The 18,358-nt window shown below is 41.4% G+C and overlaps 1 protein-coding gene across 1 annotated transcript in view; it reads left to right on the top strand.

Annotated features, from left to right (window-relative positions):
• The window catches only part of CERKL (ceramide kinase like), a 321,952-nt gene that overhangs the window by 284,888 nt on the left and 18,706 nt on the right, over window positions 1-18,358 (top strand). The window contains exons 9-11 of the mRNA XM_029605918.1: window positions 1,513-1,544; window positions 1,626-1,734; window positions 16,612-16,708. Of these exons, the coding sequence (XP_029461778.1) occupies window positions 1,513-1,544; window positions 1,626-1,734; window positions 16,612-16,708 (238 nt within the window). The remainder of the gene's footprint in view (window positions 1-1,512; window positions 1,545-1,625; window positions 1,735-16,611; window positions 16,709-18,358) is intronic.

Below are 18,358 nucleotides of genomic sequence, written 5' to 3'. Positions count from 1 at the left end.
GCTACACCTCCTATGGTGGCGCTATTGGGTGCGAAACTGGCAGCGATCGCACCACGACGGTGAGATCGCTGCCGGCTAGCGCAGGCCTGCCCCCCGTTTCGGCCCCCGCCCCTCATTCCCTAAAGTATTGCAGGCCTGCGATTCTTTAGAAAATGAGGCCCTAAGTTATCTAGATAGATAGAGCCACTCCAATCTGCCAACACTTTATCTGGCTATCTATTTGGCTGGATAAGTGACATCTGGCTAAGTGGTGGCTACTGAATATTCAGCGACCGCTACTTAGCTGGATAAGTTTGATTTATCTGGCTAAGTAGTGTTTGAATATCGAGCTCCATATTTACATGATTTTTCTGGTGCCAACCAGAAAACCCTGCAGCAAAGTAAAAGATACTTGGAACTCATGGTATTAGGAATATAGAAACGTGAATAGGGTGTGAGCTTAGCCCTCAGAAACCATGAGTAAACTAAATTATAGTTACAATATAGTAAACCTCCCATACCATAACAGTATTAACTGCCAGCACTCAAACAGTAATGACCCTAATTATGAAAAAGCCTATCAGGGCTTCGGGTATGCCCCGGTGGGCTGGTTGGCTTGGTCACTTAATGAAAGGTGCAATGTGACTAGGGATGTGAATCGTGTGCCCGATCGTCTTAACAATCGGGTTTGGCTGGAGGGAGAAAAAAATCTGATCGGTGGAGATGTGAATCTTTAAAGATGGCGGCCATCTTTAAAGATGGCGCCGGCCAGCCAGTGCTCCTACCATGTGACAGGGGCCGGCCAATGGCACGGATACCCTGTCACATGGTAAGGGCAAAGGGCCATCGGCGCCATCTTTATGAGTGGCAGCCGACTGCCTGAGAACGGTAGATCGCTCCCGGGACCACCACTGGACCACCAGGTAATTTTAAAATGTTTTGGGGGGATCGGGAGGGTGGGGGAAGCTAAGGGGTCATTTTTAAAGGGTCGGGTGGGGTTTTTTTTTTATCGGGCCATCAGTGCCATTTTTGAGTGTCAGCCAAAATGGCGCCGATGGCCCAAGAGCGGGAGATCGGTCCCCGCGCCCCCACTGGACCACCAGGTACTCGTAAAATGTTTTGGGGGGATCGGGAGGGTGGGGGAAGGTAAGGGGTCAATTTTAAATGGTCGGGCCTCACTAAAAAAAAAATTAACGATGTGAATCGGAACCGATTCCGATTCACATCTCCACTGATCAGATTTTTTTCTCCCTCCAGCCGAACCCGATTGTTAAGACGATTGGGCACACGATTCACATCCCTAGTCACATTGCACCTTTCATTAAGTGACCAAGCCAACCAGCCCACCGGGGCATACCCGAAGCCCTGATAGGCCAATCTGCCCCTGATGACTAGATAAGTATAATTGTAATGTAAATCAAAGATGATAATTATAATATGAAATGTTATTGCTATTTTTTTTAATATCTAAAGTTAGTATACTTCAAATACTTTGCCTTACTTGAACTAACCATATGAATATTTTATCTTTAGAAATTTGAAAAAAGAGAAAATTCAAGAATATGGTAAGTTTGAGCAGTTTTGAAGATAATTTTTACACTGAAGGATCATATGGAGTTACTATATGTTTGCTTTATTTACTATAGACAATCAGGTTCAGTGGCAAAGCACAAAAGGTCATTTCCTGAACATCAGCATTATGGCAATTCCCTGTCTATGTTCAGTGGCACCACAAGGTTTGGCACCCAATATTAGGTCAGTAAACCTTTATAAGAATTAGAGTAATGTTTATATATTCTGAGAACTTGTTCTAAAATCCTAACTTTTTCCTAGGAAGAATGTCTATAGTCTTCTAGGGAAACAGATTAAAGTTAACACTATCAATAATAATTTAGATTACATTAACATTTTACGCATATATGTATTGTATAAAGCATTCTATTCCCAGGAGCATTGTCAACCACTTTCACATGATGAAATGATTCATAGAATGATAAAGTCATCCTGACCAAGAGAAATCAAAATGTTTTTATTTTAACTAATAAAAAAATGTAGGGTTCCATTTACTGCATAGTAATGGTGATTTAGTTATTTAATAAGCTTCTGATATAAGGCAATGGCTAGATATGCTCACAGCTTTTTTCAGATTGCTATCCTGTCACAAGCCCAGAGATATGCAGGTGTCTTTTTTATTTTTCCATTATTAAAGTGAGGGATAGATTTCAGCCCCATACAATGACAGGGACTTTTGAAAGTTATTTCTGATAATGAGATTTACTTCACAAACATTTATTAACTATATTTTTCTGCAGATTAAAATATTAATATTAATCATTGACTGTTGTTCTTATTTAATATTTGAGACTCTGTTATCCAAAACATGTACAGAGATTTCTAAAAACTACATATAGTCATTTATTTATTTATTTATTTATTTATTTATAAACTTTTATATACTGGTATTAGTGGGGACATCATACCAGTTTACATTTGAACAAAAAGGCTTGAAAATACATGTTAACAGGGGAAGCGAACTGGGAGGGGGATAACAAGAAGCAGCGAGGAAAGAAAGATTAACATAACAGGAACAAGCATAAGTTAACAGAATAATTAGTTCCTTAATATAAGGAGGTTGTGATCACCATGAGGCGATGCAAGGATGGGGTAGGGGGGATCTATTCTGGATAGGTTTGTTTGAATAGTAGCGTTTTTAGTTTCTTTTTAAATTTGAATAAACATGGTTCGAGGCACATGCAGAGAAACATGAACAGGAATTCAGCTAGTGTACCACTGACTAAAGTGTGTTTTAGAGTTAAAATTGTTGCATGAAGGATAGAGAGAATTACAAATGAAAAGAGTAAAGAAAAAGATTGTGAACAAGAAGCAGCAGAATGAATAAGAGGGATAATCAGATGACAGGAGTTGGCAGGGCAAAGAGTACATCAAATAATATACTAGTTGAAAGGGATGTGCATTCATTGGTCAGTTCATTTCATTCGTTTCAGCGGTTTGCACATATCTCATGAATGGAGAGTAGGTGTGCAAACCTGATGGTATGTGCAAATGTAGGCAGCCGCCCACATACGCACATACCATCAGTTTTGTGCGCCTTCTCTCCATTTTTGAGATACGCGCATACCACTATGAAACAAATTGACCAATGAATGCACATCCATACTGGTTGAAGGAAAGCAAGAGTGAATGAATGACAGAACAAATAATGGAGAGAAGTTTTTGGAGAGGAAGTCAATGCAAAGATTTAATATGAGTTATGAGAGTAAAAATCAGACAGGTAAATGCATGATGAAGTGAGGTCAAAGGTTTAAAGGAGATTGACAAAAGACTGGCAAACAGAATATTACTGTAATCCATATCAGAATATAGACTATGGATTAGAAATCTGGCAGACACAATAGTTAAATCAGGATTCTATTGTTATAAAAATAAGAGGCATTTCTCGTTTTAAGCGTTCATTGATGTAGTAAGAACAGGAAGATCATATCCATCCATTTGTCTGTGACTTCATATCACAGGCAAAATGATGAGAGGTAGGATCTTGCCCTTTGGTGAAAATTAAGTATGGTGTGGTAGTATCAGTCCAGGTCTATAAGAATGCCACACCCACACCCTTTATACTCTTAGATAAAATATACCTTGTTTTTGCTATTGTTCTAATGTAGGCATAAAGCTGAGTGAAGGGTCAAACATCACTCTGCAGTTTCTGGAAAAATTGTCCAAATACTGGTTAGCTGTATTTCATATACCAATATATTTAGATTAATCAGTCAGATTGGTCTAGAACAGTGCACTTGAAATTTTTAGGTCTTTTTGTCTCATGTCACCATTTTAGTAACTGGTAAGCAATATGGTTAACAGTATAATCTAATCTAGTCTTGGTCTTATTTTATGTTTTTCTACAAAAAGTACTCAAAAACGTGTTATAACAAAATGTAAATAATTCATCCAAATCAAACTACAGCCTAATTATTAGGAGGTCAATATTCAAAAGCCATTTAGACAGATAATAGAAAATGTATCTGTCTAAATGGCTAACTGGCGATATTAAAAGCCATGTGTAACTAAATTCTAGCCGCGTAACTCATTATGCAGCTAGAATTTAGCCGCATAAGTCAGGGGCATTTTGGGGAGGGCGGGAGGTGTTTCCAGGAGGAGTAGAGTTAGCAGCATCAATATTCAGAGTTAGCCGCTTAACTTATGTGGCTAACTTTGGTTGCGCCATAGGGCTGTCTTAAAGTTAGCTGGTATATTTCATGACATGACTGCACTGCTAAATATACCCTACTAGTTAGCCAGATAGCACATGCATTTCCACACTTGTCCCTACACTTCTAGGCCTGTTAATTAAGATGCAGAAGTGAAATTGCATTTGTCTTTTCTCTGCAGTTTTTGGGTGGATGTCTAGGTTAAGTGGTGGGAGTCAGAATGAAGTGCTATTGGGTCTGGGCAAACTGGATGAACTGATGGAAGGGTTGGCAAGCTGGTGATTGCAATTATGCACACTAGTGAGTATTTTCAGAAGTGGAGTACATGAGAACGTAAGGCTTGCCATACTGGATCAGACTAAGAGTCCATCAAGCCCAGTATCCTGTTTCAACAGTGGCCAAGCCAGGTTACAAGTACCTGGTAGGATCCTAAGGGGTAGATAGATTCCAAGCTGTTTATCCCAAGAATAAGCAGTGAATTTCTGCAACTCTCTTTTAATAATTGTTAATGGACTTTTCCTCCAGGAACTTGTCCAAACCTTTTTTAAACGTAACTATACTAATAGATTTCACCACATCCTTTGGCATCCTTATTAGTTTTAAATGTTTAAAGTTTTAATTACCCAATAACTTCATTGTGTGTCCCCTGGTCTTTGTACTTTTTGAAAGAGTAAACAACTGATTAATGTTTACTCATTCTATTTCACTCATTATTTTATAGATCTCTATCATATCTCCCCTCAGTTGTCTCTTCTTCAAGCTAAATAATTCTAACTTCTTTAGCCTTTCTTCAAAGGGGAATTGTTTCATCCCCTTTATCATCTTGGTCGCCCTTCTCTGTACCTTTTCTAATTCTGCTATATCTTTCTTGCGATATGGTGACCAGAACTGAACATAATACTCAAGATGAGGTTGCACCATGAAGTGATGCAGAGGCATTATGGTACTTTGTTTTATTCTCTATTCCTTTTCTAATAATCCCTAGCACTCTATTTGCTTTCTTGCTTGCTGCTGCACACTGAGCAGAAGATTTCAACATATTTTCAATTATGACACCTAGATCCTTTTCGTGAGTGGTGACCTTGCATTCTGTAGCTATAATTTGGGTTATTCTTCCATAATTGCATCACTTTGCACTTGTCTACATTAAATTTAATTTGCCATTTGCATTCCCAGTCTCCCAGTTTTCCAATGTCCTCTTGCAATTTCTCACAATCCTCTTGTGATTTGACAACTTTGAATAATTTGCATTCTTTATAAAATACATACATCTGTGTGAAACTCTGGGTTATTACATATATATAATTATTACACATGTAAAATATATACATATAGTTTTATAAAATTGGTAGAGAAAGTATGCTTTCTCCTGCGTTACCAATATGGGCATGTATTAAAACTTATGTGCATACTTTTGGACAAAAATACAAGCTATTTTATAAACTATGACTCACACCACACAGTGTATGAAATACAAGCATAAATCTGTGTGAGTCTGCTTACATGTGCATTTGGGGACTTATGTAGACTATTTAAAATTGAACTTACAAGATGTTCAGGAGTAGGCCCCTCCCTTGCCAAACCTCCTCCCCTGCCCCCCCTCACATGGGAAAACCACACAATATGCCTAAGCAGAATACAAATCACTTGTTTAAGGACAATATATATGGCTGCAGCATAGTGACTCCAACAATAATAAAAAAAAAACCCATGAATTCATTGCAACTATACTAATACAATGATCATCCTGAACTGCATGACAAAGATATTTCCCTTTAACCCTAGATGACCAGCCCCAGTGGGATCGGTCAATAAGCCGTTGACAAATATAAAACCCGGCCGAAGAAGCCATAATGTTGTAGGGGTGCTGACAGGCTGGGATCTGGACCATAGAAGTCACAGGATCCTAGTTGAGCACTGCTCGGGCTCTCCCTTTCCTTCTCCCTGGAAAATGCCTTTGATGTGCCAGGGTTCCTACTTAGTTGCAGAGTGGGCCACTTCCCCTGAGTTATCTTGCCCCACTGCTTCCCCTGGGCTGCTACCCTTGGCCTAAAGAGCCGAATGACTGGGGACAGGGCCCATTAGATTAATGGTCACCATGCCACTGTCCTTTGGTATTGCTTCGTTTACCAAGGGACCCCCCCCACACACACACACACACATCACTGCTGCTGCCATCCTATTCAGCAAGACCACCAACACATCCTTAATGTCACAGTTAAATATGTCCAAACCTATATCAAACAGATGCACCCCATATTAGAGATGTGAATCGGAACTGATATCGGATCCGATTCTGGGTCCGATTCACATCTATAGAGATGTGAATCGGAACTGATATCGGATCCGATTCTGGTTCCGATTCACATCTCTACCCCATATGGATGTGACAACCCAGAGCAGCTTTCTTCTTTTAAACTATGGGGAATGTAAAGCCCCCGCACAATGGGCATGAACCTCTGCATCCATATGTTGTTCTTGCGTCTCGCCCTACCCACCGCCTGGTGAGAGTGCTTCCCTCTCCACAAGTGTCTGGGGGTGATAAAGGACCAAATGCTATAGGTCCTAGATACCAGCCATTAATTAAGATGCAATCCCTTTGCATCTTCTGAACTAACTCGACACTATGAGTAGCCCCTATAACGTTGCCCCCCGAGATGAATTATAATTGCCAAGGGGGCTTCCAGCGTCATTTTCATGTCTATGATTACTGGCACCAACTGATCCCATCTCATCCCTGGGATCCTTCTCCAGATCAACGTCAGGTGCTGCGATGCCATGCCCAGATTCTCCCCCACCTGGTGACATTTTGCCCTCTTGTACGTCCAATGCCTAAATGAATGTCCTATTATCCAGATGTGGCGCATCCATGAAGCTGAACCTAGAACAAAAGATAACCCCAATAGCAGCTTAGGCCATGAAATATTCCTTCAGTCTGATATAAAGCTTAAAATGCTGGGAGCGTCATTTCCCTATGGACATTACTCCTCTGGCCCTAGACCCAGCTCTCCCGCTGTCATTGCTGCACCAGTTGGAAGGAATGTGTAGAGAAGCCTACATCCGACATCCCGGAAGCATGCATAGACAACTGCAATATTCTTGAAAATTGATACCGGAAGACGGGGTGCCCATCAACATGAATTAGCAGCTGACCCTTGTGAGCTGGACGCTGAAGTAGGTATTGTTCTACGTTAAAAATCAGGCATGTTATATTCCCCATCCACTTATGCATGTTTTAGTAGTTGGTGTCCTGAAGTGTAGCAGTGAATTATTAATCAAGACATATTTAAGAACATATGATACAGATACAAAAAATATGAATAATGATGTTTCATGAATGGTTTTGTTTGCAGAAGCATATCTTCTTATAAAATTTATAGACACATGGAAGTCTGATTTTAAATTCTAATCCCAGCTACCAGGGCTGGCTTAACCTTTAGGCCAACTAGGCAGTCGCCTAATTGACAACTTCTGGGGGTTGGCAAAGAGCAAAAAAGTTAATGCAAAACAATAGGTCCTGACAGTCATAAAAACTTAAAGAAACAGTGCTTGAAATCACTTTGCCTTCACATCTATTTGTGTACAATTATTCAGCCATGCCTAGTGCTGCTTTTCACCAGGGCTTTGTTTATAGGCTTTATCATGATTCTCATCGTTTACATCACATTTTTTCAATAGAAGAGTTCAAAGCATGTGACAATAGACTGGGTTAATTATAGATACAATGTATGGGTAGAATAGTACAATGCACAATCAAAATAGAACAGTTTGTATAATATGTAACAGCACAAAGGTACAGTTCACAATCAAAATATGAGTGTGAGTGGGGTAGTTTAGGATCATGAAGATGTTCTATGATTAGGGAAATTGTTTAAGTAGTTTGGATGGGTAATGTTATGATAGTGGGTATATTATACACTGCTAGTAGTCCAGTGATTGGTGAGTATAAAAGTGAGTTATTCACAGGTTTATAATTGATAGGTGAGGTTCATCTTTTTGGAGTAAACCAAATGTATTGCGGGGAGCGATCCCACTTCCAGGGAGAGTGGTGTGCCCTTGGACCACAACACAACTGCAGAGAGGAGCTCCTTAGAAGCGCCGAGGCAGGTGAGACACATCCCAGCATAGGCAGACAGGCAGAAGACCAGGGATTCGCACCTCTGCCAAACATAACGCATCAGTAGAGACCCAACAATGCAATCCTGGTCTCTGAGGTAGCCTCTGGCCACTCGGTAGCCCTTTCGGACCTGCCGTACGGGAACGGCAAATGCGCCAGGACGGACAGAGGTTGAGGGCAGGCAATGGAACGAACAAGACGAGACTTGAAGACTGAAGATGACGATCAGACGAGGACTTGATAAGGATGAGGCAAGGTTGAAGAGAAGAACATCAGGGACACTGATGAAGACACTCGATGAGTGGACAGACGACAGAAGAGTTAAAACACAATATGAAGGTAACCGGCCATGACTCATAGCAGCACCCATCCTGCACTGATGCTTTGGGGACCCGGCGTGATCGGCGTGCTCAACCAAGGGAAGCGGCGCCTTCTGAGCCAATGCAGAAGACGAATCAGAAGGTCAGACGAAGAGAGGACGGCCCACTAGGAGGTGGCTCTGGAATCACGACATCCGAGAAGGAGGCTACCCTGATGAGGGCGCCAAAGAGTCAGAAGGCTTCCTTGACGAAGGAGTCCAAAAGGGTCTGAATGCTTGACAGCGAAAAGGACTGAAGACTGAGACATCAAAGGATTCTGAGGACAAAGACAACTTGACACGAAGACGTCAGGCACGTCAAGACATCTGGTCTTTAACCCCCAGGACACTCAGCCAAGAGATATCAAGGAGGTATCAAGTGAACTGGAGAACGAGACATCTGTGACATCCGGTCCTCAGACCCCCAGGTCACCCAACCAAGAGCAGCGAGGAGGCTTCGAGAGGCAGGACAACAGGGTGATGGACTTCAGGAAAGACAGGACATCAGAAAATGAGGACTTCAGGAAGATCTGAAGGAGAAGACATCAGGAGGGTCGGACGACAAATACATCTGAAGATGGGACTTGGGATCCGGCGAGAGACCAAACATGGAACGAAGATGAGACGAAGGATCAGGAACCACAAATGAAGACAAGGGAATTCCCATGAAGAACAGGATACCTTGAAGAAGCTGACATGACGAGGAGTCCTTAGGAGGTCTAGCTCCTTGCGAAGGCGAAGAGGAACTGAAGATTGAGCCCTTTAAATTCAACAGAGAGGCACGGCCTCGCGCCTAAAGAGATAGGAGGCAGGACCTTGGAGAGCAGCGTTCCTGCTGCAGGCCAGAGCAGGAGCAGCACCAGGCCGTGAAGTCTGGCCCAGCGTCGAAGGCAGTCCCCCGCCACAGGAAGGGAGACAGAGGGTGGCTCCAGCCGCGAGGAGATGGTGTTGGCGGTCCCCTGGCCGCGAGGATGGAAGCAGGATGGTGGTGGTGGCCCCCCGCTGCGTACAGAAGAATATAAAACAAAGAAGCCGAAGTCCTCAGAAATATTTTATTAAAGAGGCAATATTCCAGTGAATGCCCCCTGAGTTTCGTCCGACAACGGGCTGCTTCAGGGGCTGTTCATGACAGAATATGTCAATTGCCAGGAAACAGTACAGTTATCTCATACCTATCTCATCCATTAATGTGAAATCATTAAAAGAGGAAGTTTTCCAATTTGTTGATGAGGACATTTCAAAAGTTACGTAACACAGGTATATTCAAAATTGATTGAAATTGCTCCAGATTACACAGTGTTATGCTTTAAAACTGAGGAATGGTTGTCACAATGCGTCAAGTATACATTGCATTGTGACAACCATCCTCGGTTTTAAAGCATAACACTGTGTAATCTGGAGCAATTTCAATCAATTTTGAATATACCTGTGTTACGTAACTTTTGAAATGTCCTCATCAACAAATTGGAAAACTTCCTCTTTTAATGATTTCACATTAATGGATGAGATAGGTATGAGATAACTGTACTGTTTCCTGGCAATTGACATATTCTGTCATGAACAGCCCCTGAAGCAGCTCGTGGTCGGGCGAAACTCAGGCCTTGAGTCGGGCATTCACTGGAATATTGCCTCTTTAATAAAATATTTCTGAGGACTTCAGCTTCTTTGTTTTATATCCCTCATGGCTTTGCTAGACCGACTTCCTTCCTGTTTTTTGGGCCCCCCCCCCCCTCGCCGCGTACAGCGGCAGTGTCGACGGCGGTTCCAGGCCGCATGGACGCACGCAGTAAGGCCCGCCATGCCGGAGACAATGTGGGCGGCCTACGGGCTATGGAGAATACCGGTGGCAGCCTCCTGGCCTCACAGAGCAGGCAGGCAGACGACATGGATGCAAGCAGCAGAAAGGTGAGAAGCTGGTCGTGGCTAGGCCCACGAGCAGAATCGTATCAAAATGTTGCCTCAAAGTCTCAAGGTTTCACCATTTTCTTGAAAAATAGGAAGGGGTGAGTCTGATTTTTTTTTTTAATTAGCTTGTCTCCTTATAGGGGTAATTTTCAAAGACTTAAAGAGGTTTGAACTCATAAAATAGTATATGTGTGTAAGTAGCATTATTGCAGACCAAGTATATTTTAGAAAGGTCTGAAATATGTATGTATTTCCAGTGCCGCGCATAAATGTGTGCGACAAAAATGAGCAGTTTGAAATGATAGCTGAAATTCAAAAAACAATTAAATTTGGAAACACAATAATAATGGGACATTTCAACTACCCTTATATTGGTTGGGTCAATGTCTTATCAGGACATGCTAGAGAAGTAAATTTTCTAAATGCCATAAATGACTGCTTCGTGGAGAAAAGATTTTCCTATTTTTCCCATCACTGAGAAGGGACAGTGACTCAGAAGTTGACAATAGAGAAATAGTTCGTAGCTCTTGGAGTTTTTATTATTTGTTGCATCCTCATGATGTTTGCTGTTTTAAGTTGGATCTTATTTTATAAGTTACAATAAACTTTTTATGTTGAACACCTCTCCAAAATTCTCACCTGCTATTTCTGAGTTTGAAAACCAGCCTGCTGAGACATATAAGAGTGAGTACAATCGTGTGAAGGATTGAATGAGACTTGAGAAACTGTGTAAGGCTTCCCACACCACCGCACCTATGGCCCCAAAGGCATGTTCTCCTCCCTGCCAGTGGAACCCCAACACCCAATGGTCAACAGTTTCTCTGAAATGAAAGAGAAGATTAGTGGTCTAAGTAGTTACATATTGACCCTGGGACTCTGTGTGGCCCCTGTATTATGGTCCATAGCCAAAGAGGGGTTACCATATTTTTTTTGGCTTGCTGCATGCTAAATTAAAGCCTCTATTAGATCCCTGGTAAAATCATCATTCACTAAGCTAGGGATGTTACGTAGGTTAAAACCCAGGAACAGTAACTTTCAAACCGGTGCACAGGCACACATGTGCATGCATTTATTGGCCTGCACACAGGGATGCAGCTATTTTATAACATATGCGTGCATGTGTCAGGCTGCCGGCACACGATTCCCCCGGCACAGCAGCAAATGTCCGCTGTGCCGTGGGCCTCTAGCCCCGCCCCCAGACAGCCCCGCCCCTTTCCCAAAGCCCCGAGACGTTACACGCATGGCCAGGCCTTTCTAAATCCGGCCATTAAATTTATATCGTGCATGCAAGTACACGTATATCATTTCAAATATCCCTGCCGTACTTATGTGAGCAGCCTTTACGCGCTTACTCACACACGGGGAGAGGGGGGGGTGAGAGAGAGAGAGAGAATATGGCAATCTGTATATCTTCCACTGTAAGAGGGGCACTTTCAACTCAGGGTAGGTTTTTTGGGGGGCGGTGTTACAAGGGTCTACAGACCCTTGTGCCTTAGGCAGACCAATGTAACACTGCCACCCCAAAACCCACTCTCTCTCTCTCTCCTGCCCCCCCGTGATCAGGATCCCATGGGCTCAAAATCTCCAGACTTGCGCCTCATCACAACCAGTAGTAAAGTTATGCAGAATTCAGGGGTTACGCGCGTAAGTCTTGGCTCCACTCAAACGCCTATGACCCTGCCTCTTTTCTGCCTCCTTATTCTTGACACGCGCACGGGTATGTACACGCGCATTTCCCAGGTTCTTAAAATTTATGTTGCTCGCGAGTAGCCTGTATACACATATATGAGACCGTTTCTACCTGTTTGATAGCCATATTCTTGGATAATAAATTGCTTTGAAATGTACAAAGTGAACTCTGCACTGACGGAGTGGCAGACTACACTCCAGCTGAAATATGAGGTCAATACATCAATTCTAACATTAAGAACCAGCTAGGAATATTTCAGGGAAATTACCTGACTTTGGTTTTGTTTTGTCTAGCATTAAATTCTCTGAATACTCTAAGTCATAATTCTAGAACTACCAATCTTCTATCAATGACATTTCACTTACTATTTGTTGATGACTTGAAACTCTACAGCTTTTGTGATGCCCATTTAGCAGAACTACTAGTAAAGAGTTTCTCAGATGATATCAGAATGACATTTGGCCTGGACAAATGTGTTAGGTTAATTTTCCTTAAAGAAAAATTAAACAAAACTAAAAACATCTCCTTGACTGAAAATTGAAATATAAAGGAACTGGAGCAGGAAGGTGTATATAAATGTCTAGGAGTAGAGGAAGGTGGAAAAATTCAGCATAAAGTAATGAGAAAATAGATCAGTAAAGAGTACTACAGAAGAATAAAGCTGATATTGAAAAGTGCCTTAATAGCAAGGAATAAAATACAAGTTATTAATTAGCATTCACTTCCTGTGCTATCATACAGATTTGGAATAATAAGACACTGGCCCCATAAATATTGTGAAGACTTGGATGTAAAAGTAAGAAAGCACCTCCATGCCCATCAGGTAATCTATAAGTACCAGTGTATGCTGAGATTATATATCCCTAGAGCTGAAGGTGATATGGGTCTTATTGAAATTGATTACATATAGCTATCATAATAGTTCTTTAGGCATACTTAATTGCAAATGATGGCTCAAGATGCTCAAATAGGGCCAGATTTTCAAAAGGTTATGTGCACCGGGCGTATTTAAAAAAGGCCCGGCGACGCACGTAAAGCCCCAGGACGCGTGTAAGTCCCGGGGCTTTACTAAAGGGGAGGTCCGGGGCAGGGCGGGGCCAGAGGCTGCGCGCACTCCTTTTAAAATCTACCCCATAGTGCTGAAGTATAAAGACAAGCAAGAATCATCAGTTTTGTTCCTTAAGCTTGGAGAATCATTCCGGCAAATGGAGGGAATGACTGAAAATCCACCAACACGTGAAAGGAAATAAACTACAGAATTATCAGAACAAGCGAAAAACTCTTTAAAGAATTAGACTAGCAAACAAAGAAAGATAATTGGCAGAAGCAACAATATAGCAGGAAGTACAGAGAGCTGCCCCAGAAACCCCATGTGGATCAAGATTTGACACAGCAATGGTTAAGGTGAACTCAAATCTATAGATGACAAATTGATAGTTGCAGCACAGGCTAGTGACTATGGACAAAGATGGTTGACAGCCAACATTGAAAAGAATGGTTAAAAGGACAAATGCTGTAGAAAATGCTGTAGAACAGAACTGGAAACAGTTATAGTCTCATCGCTGGTTGTGACATGCTGATGTTAGAAGGCTTGTATACAGAGAGGTACAGCAAGGTGGCATGGCTTATTAATTGGAAACTATGGGGCTCGTATTCAGTAGGACATTTAGTGGACAAGTTTTCTATCTAAAACTAACCATAGCTGAATAACTTTATACATAACCTGATATAACTTTTGAATATGGGGTTATGTATAAAGATATTTGGCTATGGTTAGCAATATAAATTTTCACTTAACCAGATAGATTAAAAAAAGAATCTATCTGGTTAAGTTAGGTTCCCTTTAAAAAAACAAAACAAAACAAAAAAACATTGTGGGCTCTACCCCCCTCCCTCCCACCTGAGTTGCAAAGACCCTATAGGGCCAAACATACCACCCCCCAAAACAGGCCATTTATTTTTAAAAATATAAAAAATTAAAAAAAAAGTGTGTGCCAGGAGAATTCCCCCCACCCCCCTCCGCTCTGTACCTTTATTTAAAGTTGCTGTCCAGGTTTGCCGTAGGAGGTTACCGCTATCTGGGCCTGGCACTTCTAATGACACCTCTGCCATTGCTAGGCTACAACGATGGAGGCCCATATCATTTGCATGCAAAGAAATGTTTGTGTGGCTGTGAAGACCCTGAAGCTTTCCCAGCTAGACTATAGGGTACCTTTCAATAAATACCTCATGACAGCGCTGCCTATGATCTTGAGAGCTTTCTTGATGTAAGTATGTGCGAATGATGTTTTTGGGAAGATGAAAGCAGAGGCAGCATCGTGCAGAGCCGTAGGCCCACGTGTATGTGCTGATAGAAACAGGGCCTATACAGACCATGTGAATATGGCTAGAGAAGAACTTACCTCCAGCCCCTGCCTGCTGAGCCCACTGCCGTTCCAGCCACCTCCTCTTGTGTAGGCACAGCCACCAAGCCTTCTTCTTTAGGTCATCAATCTATAGGAAGGAATAGGATGAAAAAGTTGTGTGTACTATAAATGTAACAGAGACTTCCATAATGGTATGTCATAATGTTTCCTACTGATCTCTGAAGTGGGTAGCCTGGTTCTTTGCACTCCATTACTGTTCACAGAATTGATGCGATGATACCTGTACAGGCAACCTGCTTAAAGGGCCCAAATACCCTAGGTCACTGTTAAGGTAGCTGTGCAGTGCAGGCAGCGGAAATATCCATTTGCATAGAGAGGACAGCTTTGTGGAGTATGAAGAACCATGCAACAGGCCCTAACAACATATGACTGGCTATATATAAACATTAAGGCCAGAATTGTCCAAAATATGGCACATGAGTGTAGATATGTTTGCCTGTATAATGTTATTATACAGGAATATAATATTAAAATATGCTTTTTATTATATATATATATATATCATTATACAGGCAAACATTTGCTCAGAAGCTGTATTTTGCCAATTCTGTCACTCTTGTAACCCCCATGCACCACTTACCCCCAGCCACTACTGCACTCCCCCCATGCACCACTTACCTACCCTCAGCCCCTACTGCCCCCCCCCCCCCCCCATGCACCACTTACCACATGTGGGTGGTAAGCTCCTCTGTTGAAAGCTTCCCACAGCTCCTCCCAGGCCTGCATGGATCGGCATAGATTGCACCTCACACCAGCATGCAAAAATAGCCTGTTTCATTGTCTACCACCTGGGATGCCAAGTGGGCAACATCCCTGGTGGTAAACTTTGGCTGGCATGCCGGTGGAGGCATCTTGACAGAGCAAGCCCGAGAAGAACAGAAAGTTCCGCCCTCACTGAAGTGTGTGTACGTGAGTGTGCACGCGCCTGTGAGCACAACTTTGCGCGCAGATGTGCATGTAGCTATGCGCACAACTGGCCATGCCTACATGCAAGCATTTTACAAGTATATACACACTTGTGCACATGTTGCGAAATGCCCTTTTGTGTATGCGTGCCCATTGCGCATATTTCTAAGTTGCCATCTCTTTGAAATGTGCGCACAAGTGCACGCAAATCCTGCTTCCGCCATGTAAGTGGAGAGATTTTAAGGTGGGATTGGAGTAACGTGGATTTGTTCTGGGCTGCAAGGTGGGGGGCGGGTTGAGAATAAATAAGAAGGTGAAAATGGTAAATGTTTGTATTTTTTTTTCTTTGGAGTGTATACACTGAACTCTGAAGATGTGTATATTTCCAATTTCACCAGTTTGTTCCCAGTTTGCACAGGACTTCCAAACCCCCCCCCCGTTTTTTTTTTGTCTTCCTTTCCTCCATTAGCCATAACCCGTAATAGTCCGCTGCCTAACCAAGATTTTTTTCTTTTATGCCCTCATGCCATCCATAGTAATAGTTAAATTACGAGGTAGTGGACCCCAGCGCACTCCCGTGTGCTTAAGTATATATGCGCACATCTGTTGGCCCTTCCCTACACGCCTGAGCGCAGCTGCTTTTTCGATACCTTTTACATGCGTGAATAGCAGGAGATCGTGCGCACTTAGGCAGCTTTTAAAACCCATTCTGCTTGTAAATTTAAATTCTCAACTCTCCCTTCCACCCTGTTGTTGGCTAATAAAGACATATCATGAAGTGAATTTTTCTTTTATTTTGTGCTCTTGATATATCATGTCTCATTGTACTTTTTTTTTTCAAGAATATTCATGTAAATTATGGTAAATTGATTAATAAAAAGTTAAAAATAATTCAATAATGTTGTATTACTTTAATAGGCATTGGGATTCCAGTGTGATTACATGATGTCTTAAAATGTTAATCTGTATAAAATATTAATTTTGTTAAAATATTGGTTCACTTCCAGGTTAAACGATGGCATCATGTCTCTTGTTGTTGCACGAAATGCTTCACGCTCTGAATTTGTAAAACATCTAAAACGATATGCCAGTGTAAAAAATCAGGTACTGTAATTAGCTGGCTAACTTGTGTCATAGAAAGGACTACTAATCAAAGATGCAGACATTCTGCAACACCCGTGTCCTCATTAGAAGACTTTGTTTCCTGTCAGAAATCATTAACCCCTATTTAATTGATTTTTGAAAATCTCCAGTCAGACTAATACAGATTAGCCCTTTTCGATCCATCTGTTATGGTTTGTTTGTTTTCGTCTGCAGTAGTTTAAGGCTACTTGAGCCCCCTAAAAACAGAGCCAAATGCTATGCTTTCAGTATACAGTAAGAACAACATGGAAAGTAATTTAAAAGTGTCTTTGTACATTGCTGTACTTTCCTAACCAATTTCATTTCAAAAGGGCAATTTTCAAAGGCATTTCCACAGGTAAAACAATGCTTTACCCACAGAAATGGGGGTCTTTGAATAATTTCCTACCCCATCTGCGGCTAAAAATTCACATTTAATGCCACTAAATGCATTCTTTCTCCCACAAATAAAGTAGGCATTCCTGGGCATGGAGTCTGGGCAAAGTTAGCATTTGCACACTTACTTTTTGATTTTCAAAGGTATTGTGCAAATTTCTGAGGAAGAAGTACCCACATAAATAAGAGGCACAGGTATGTGTGCATACCTTTTTCAACTCAATTTTCAAAGGGTACTTTTTCTCTTTGAAAATTAGTGCAATTTCCACTGGTAAAAATACCCACAGACTTTATACTTCTATGCAGTTTGAAAATTGCCCTCTTTATGACTTGTTTTTTAATAGTAATCTAACACAAACATATTCAGTCTGAAATTTTGTATGTTATTCTTTGTAGAAATAAAGATCAGTAAACAAGCTACAGACGATACATTTTTATTGAGCTAGGCTAATATATTTGTGACTAACTTTCCAGAATTATACTCAGTTCATCAGGTTGGAACACATTGAAATAAAAATGAGTAAATTGTTGGTTAGATTACACAGTGTTACTTTTAAGGATTTAGAGAAGGATTTATAAAATGAATTGGAAAGGAAGGATAGACATGAGACGGCTATGCTTAAATACCCTTTCAACCATGTATATTTTTAAGTATGTAGGCTTTTATGTATGTTTTTGTGCAAGAGGAGTAAGAAAGAAAAATCAAGGAAGAGAAGAAACAAAAGTTATTGCAAGGAATGCTAACACTTACCAAGCATGCTAAAGGCTTTTAACGTGCATGCTAAATGGTTCACCTATTACGCATGATTTTCCCTGCACAAGCTAAAAATGTATGCACAGGCACGTGTAAAATATGCATATATTGTCAGTGAAGAATTTAGGATTTGGGTGCTCCTAGGCACTGTTGGTGCTGTCACCCCCTCTTCTCTTAAGGTTGGATAACAGGGAGCCGAAGGTCTAAGGTACAGACCCCTCATTTCCTGTGGCAAAAATTAAAAATATCTGAAGCAAATTGGCAACATTTCTGTCTTTTATATTACATTATGAAATTAAAGTAGTTTTACACTATATTTATTAGCATAATTTATATTATTTTTATTGGAAGGCAGCAAAACTTCAGCTAGACTACTAACCCCCAGATTTCTGCTGTCCTAGGCACAGGCCTAGTATTGACAAAGGCTTGTATATGGCAATAATGAGCTTGCTACCTATCACCAGCTCTAGTCCTTTATCCTG

Source organism: Rhinatrema bivittatum, chromosome 6, assembly GCF_901001135.1.
Source record: "Rhinatrema bivittatum chromosome 6, aRhiBiv1.1, whole genome shotgun sequence".
NCBI classification, from domain to species: domain Eukaryota; kingdom Metazoa; phylum Chordata; class Amphibia; order Gymnophiona; family Rhinatrematidae; genus Rhinatrema; species Rhinatrema bivittatum.
Note: the sequence above shows the minus strand (reverse complement) of the source record. Positions and strands in the feature narration are given on the sequence as shown.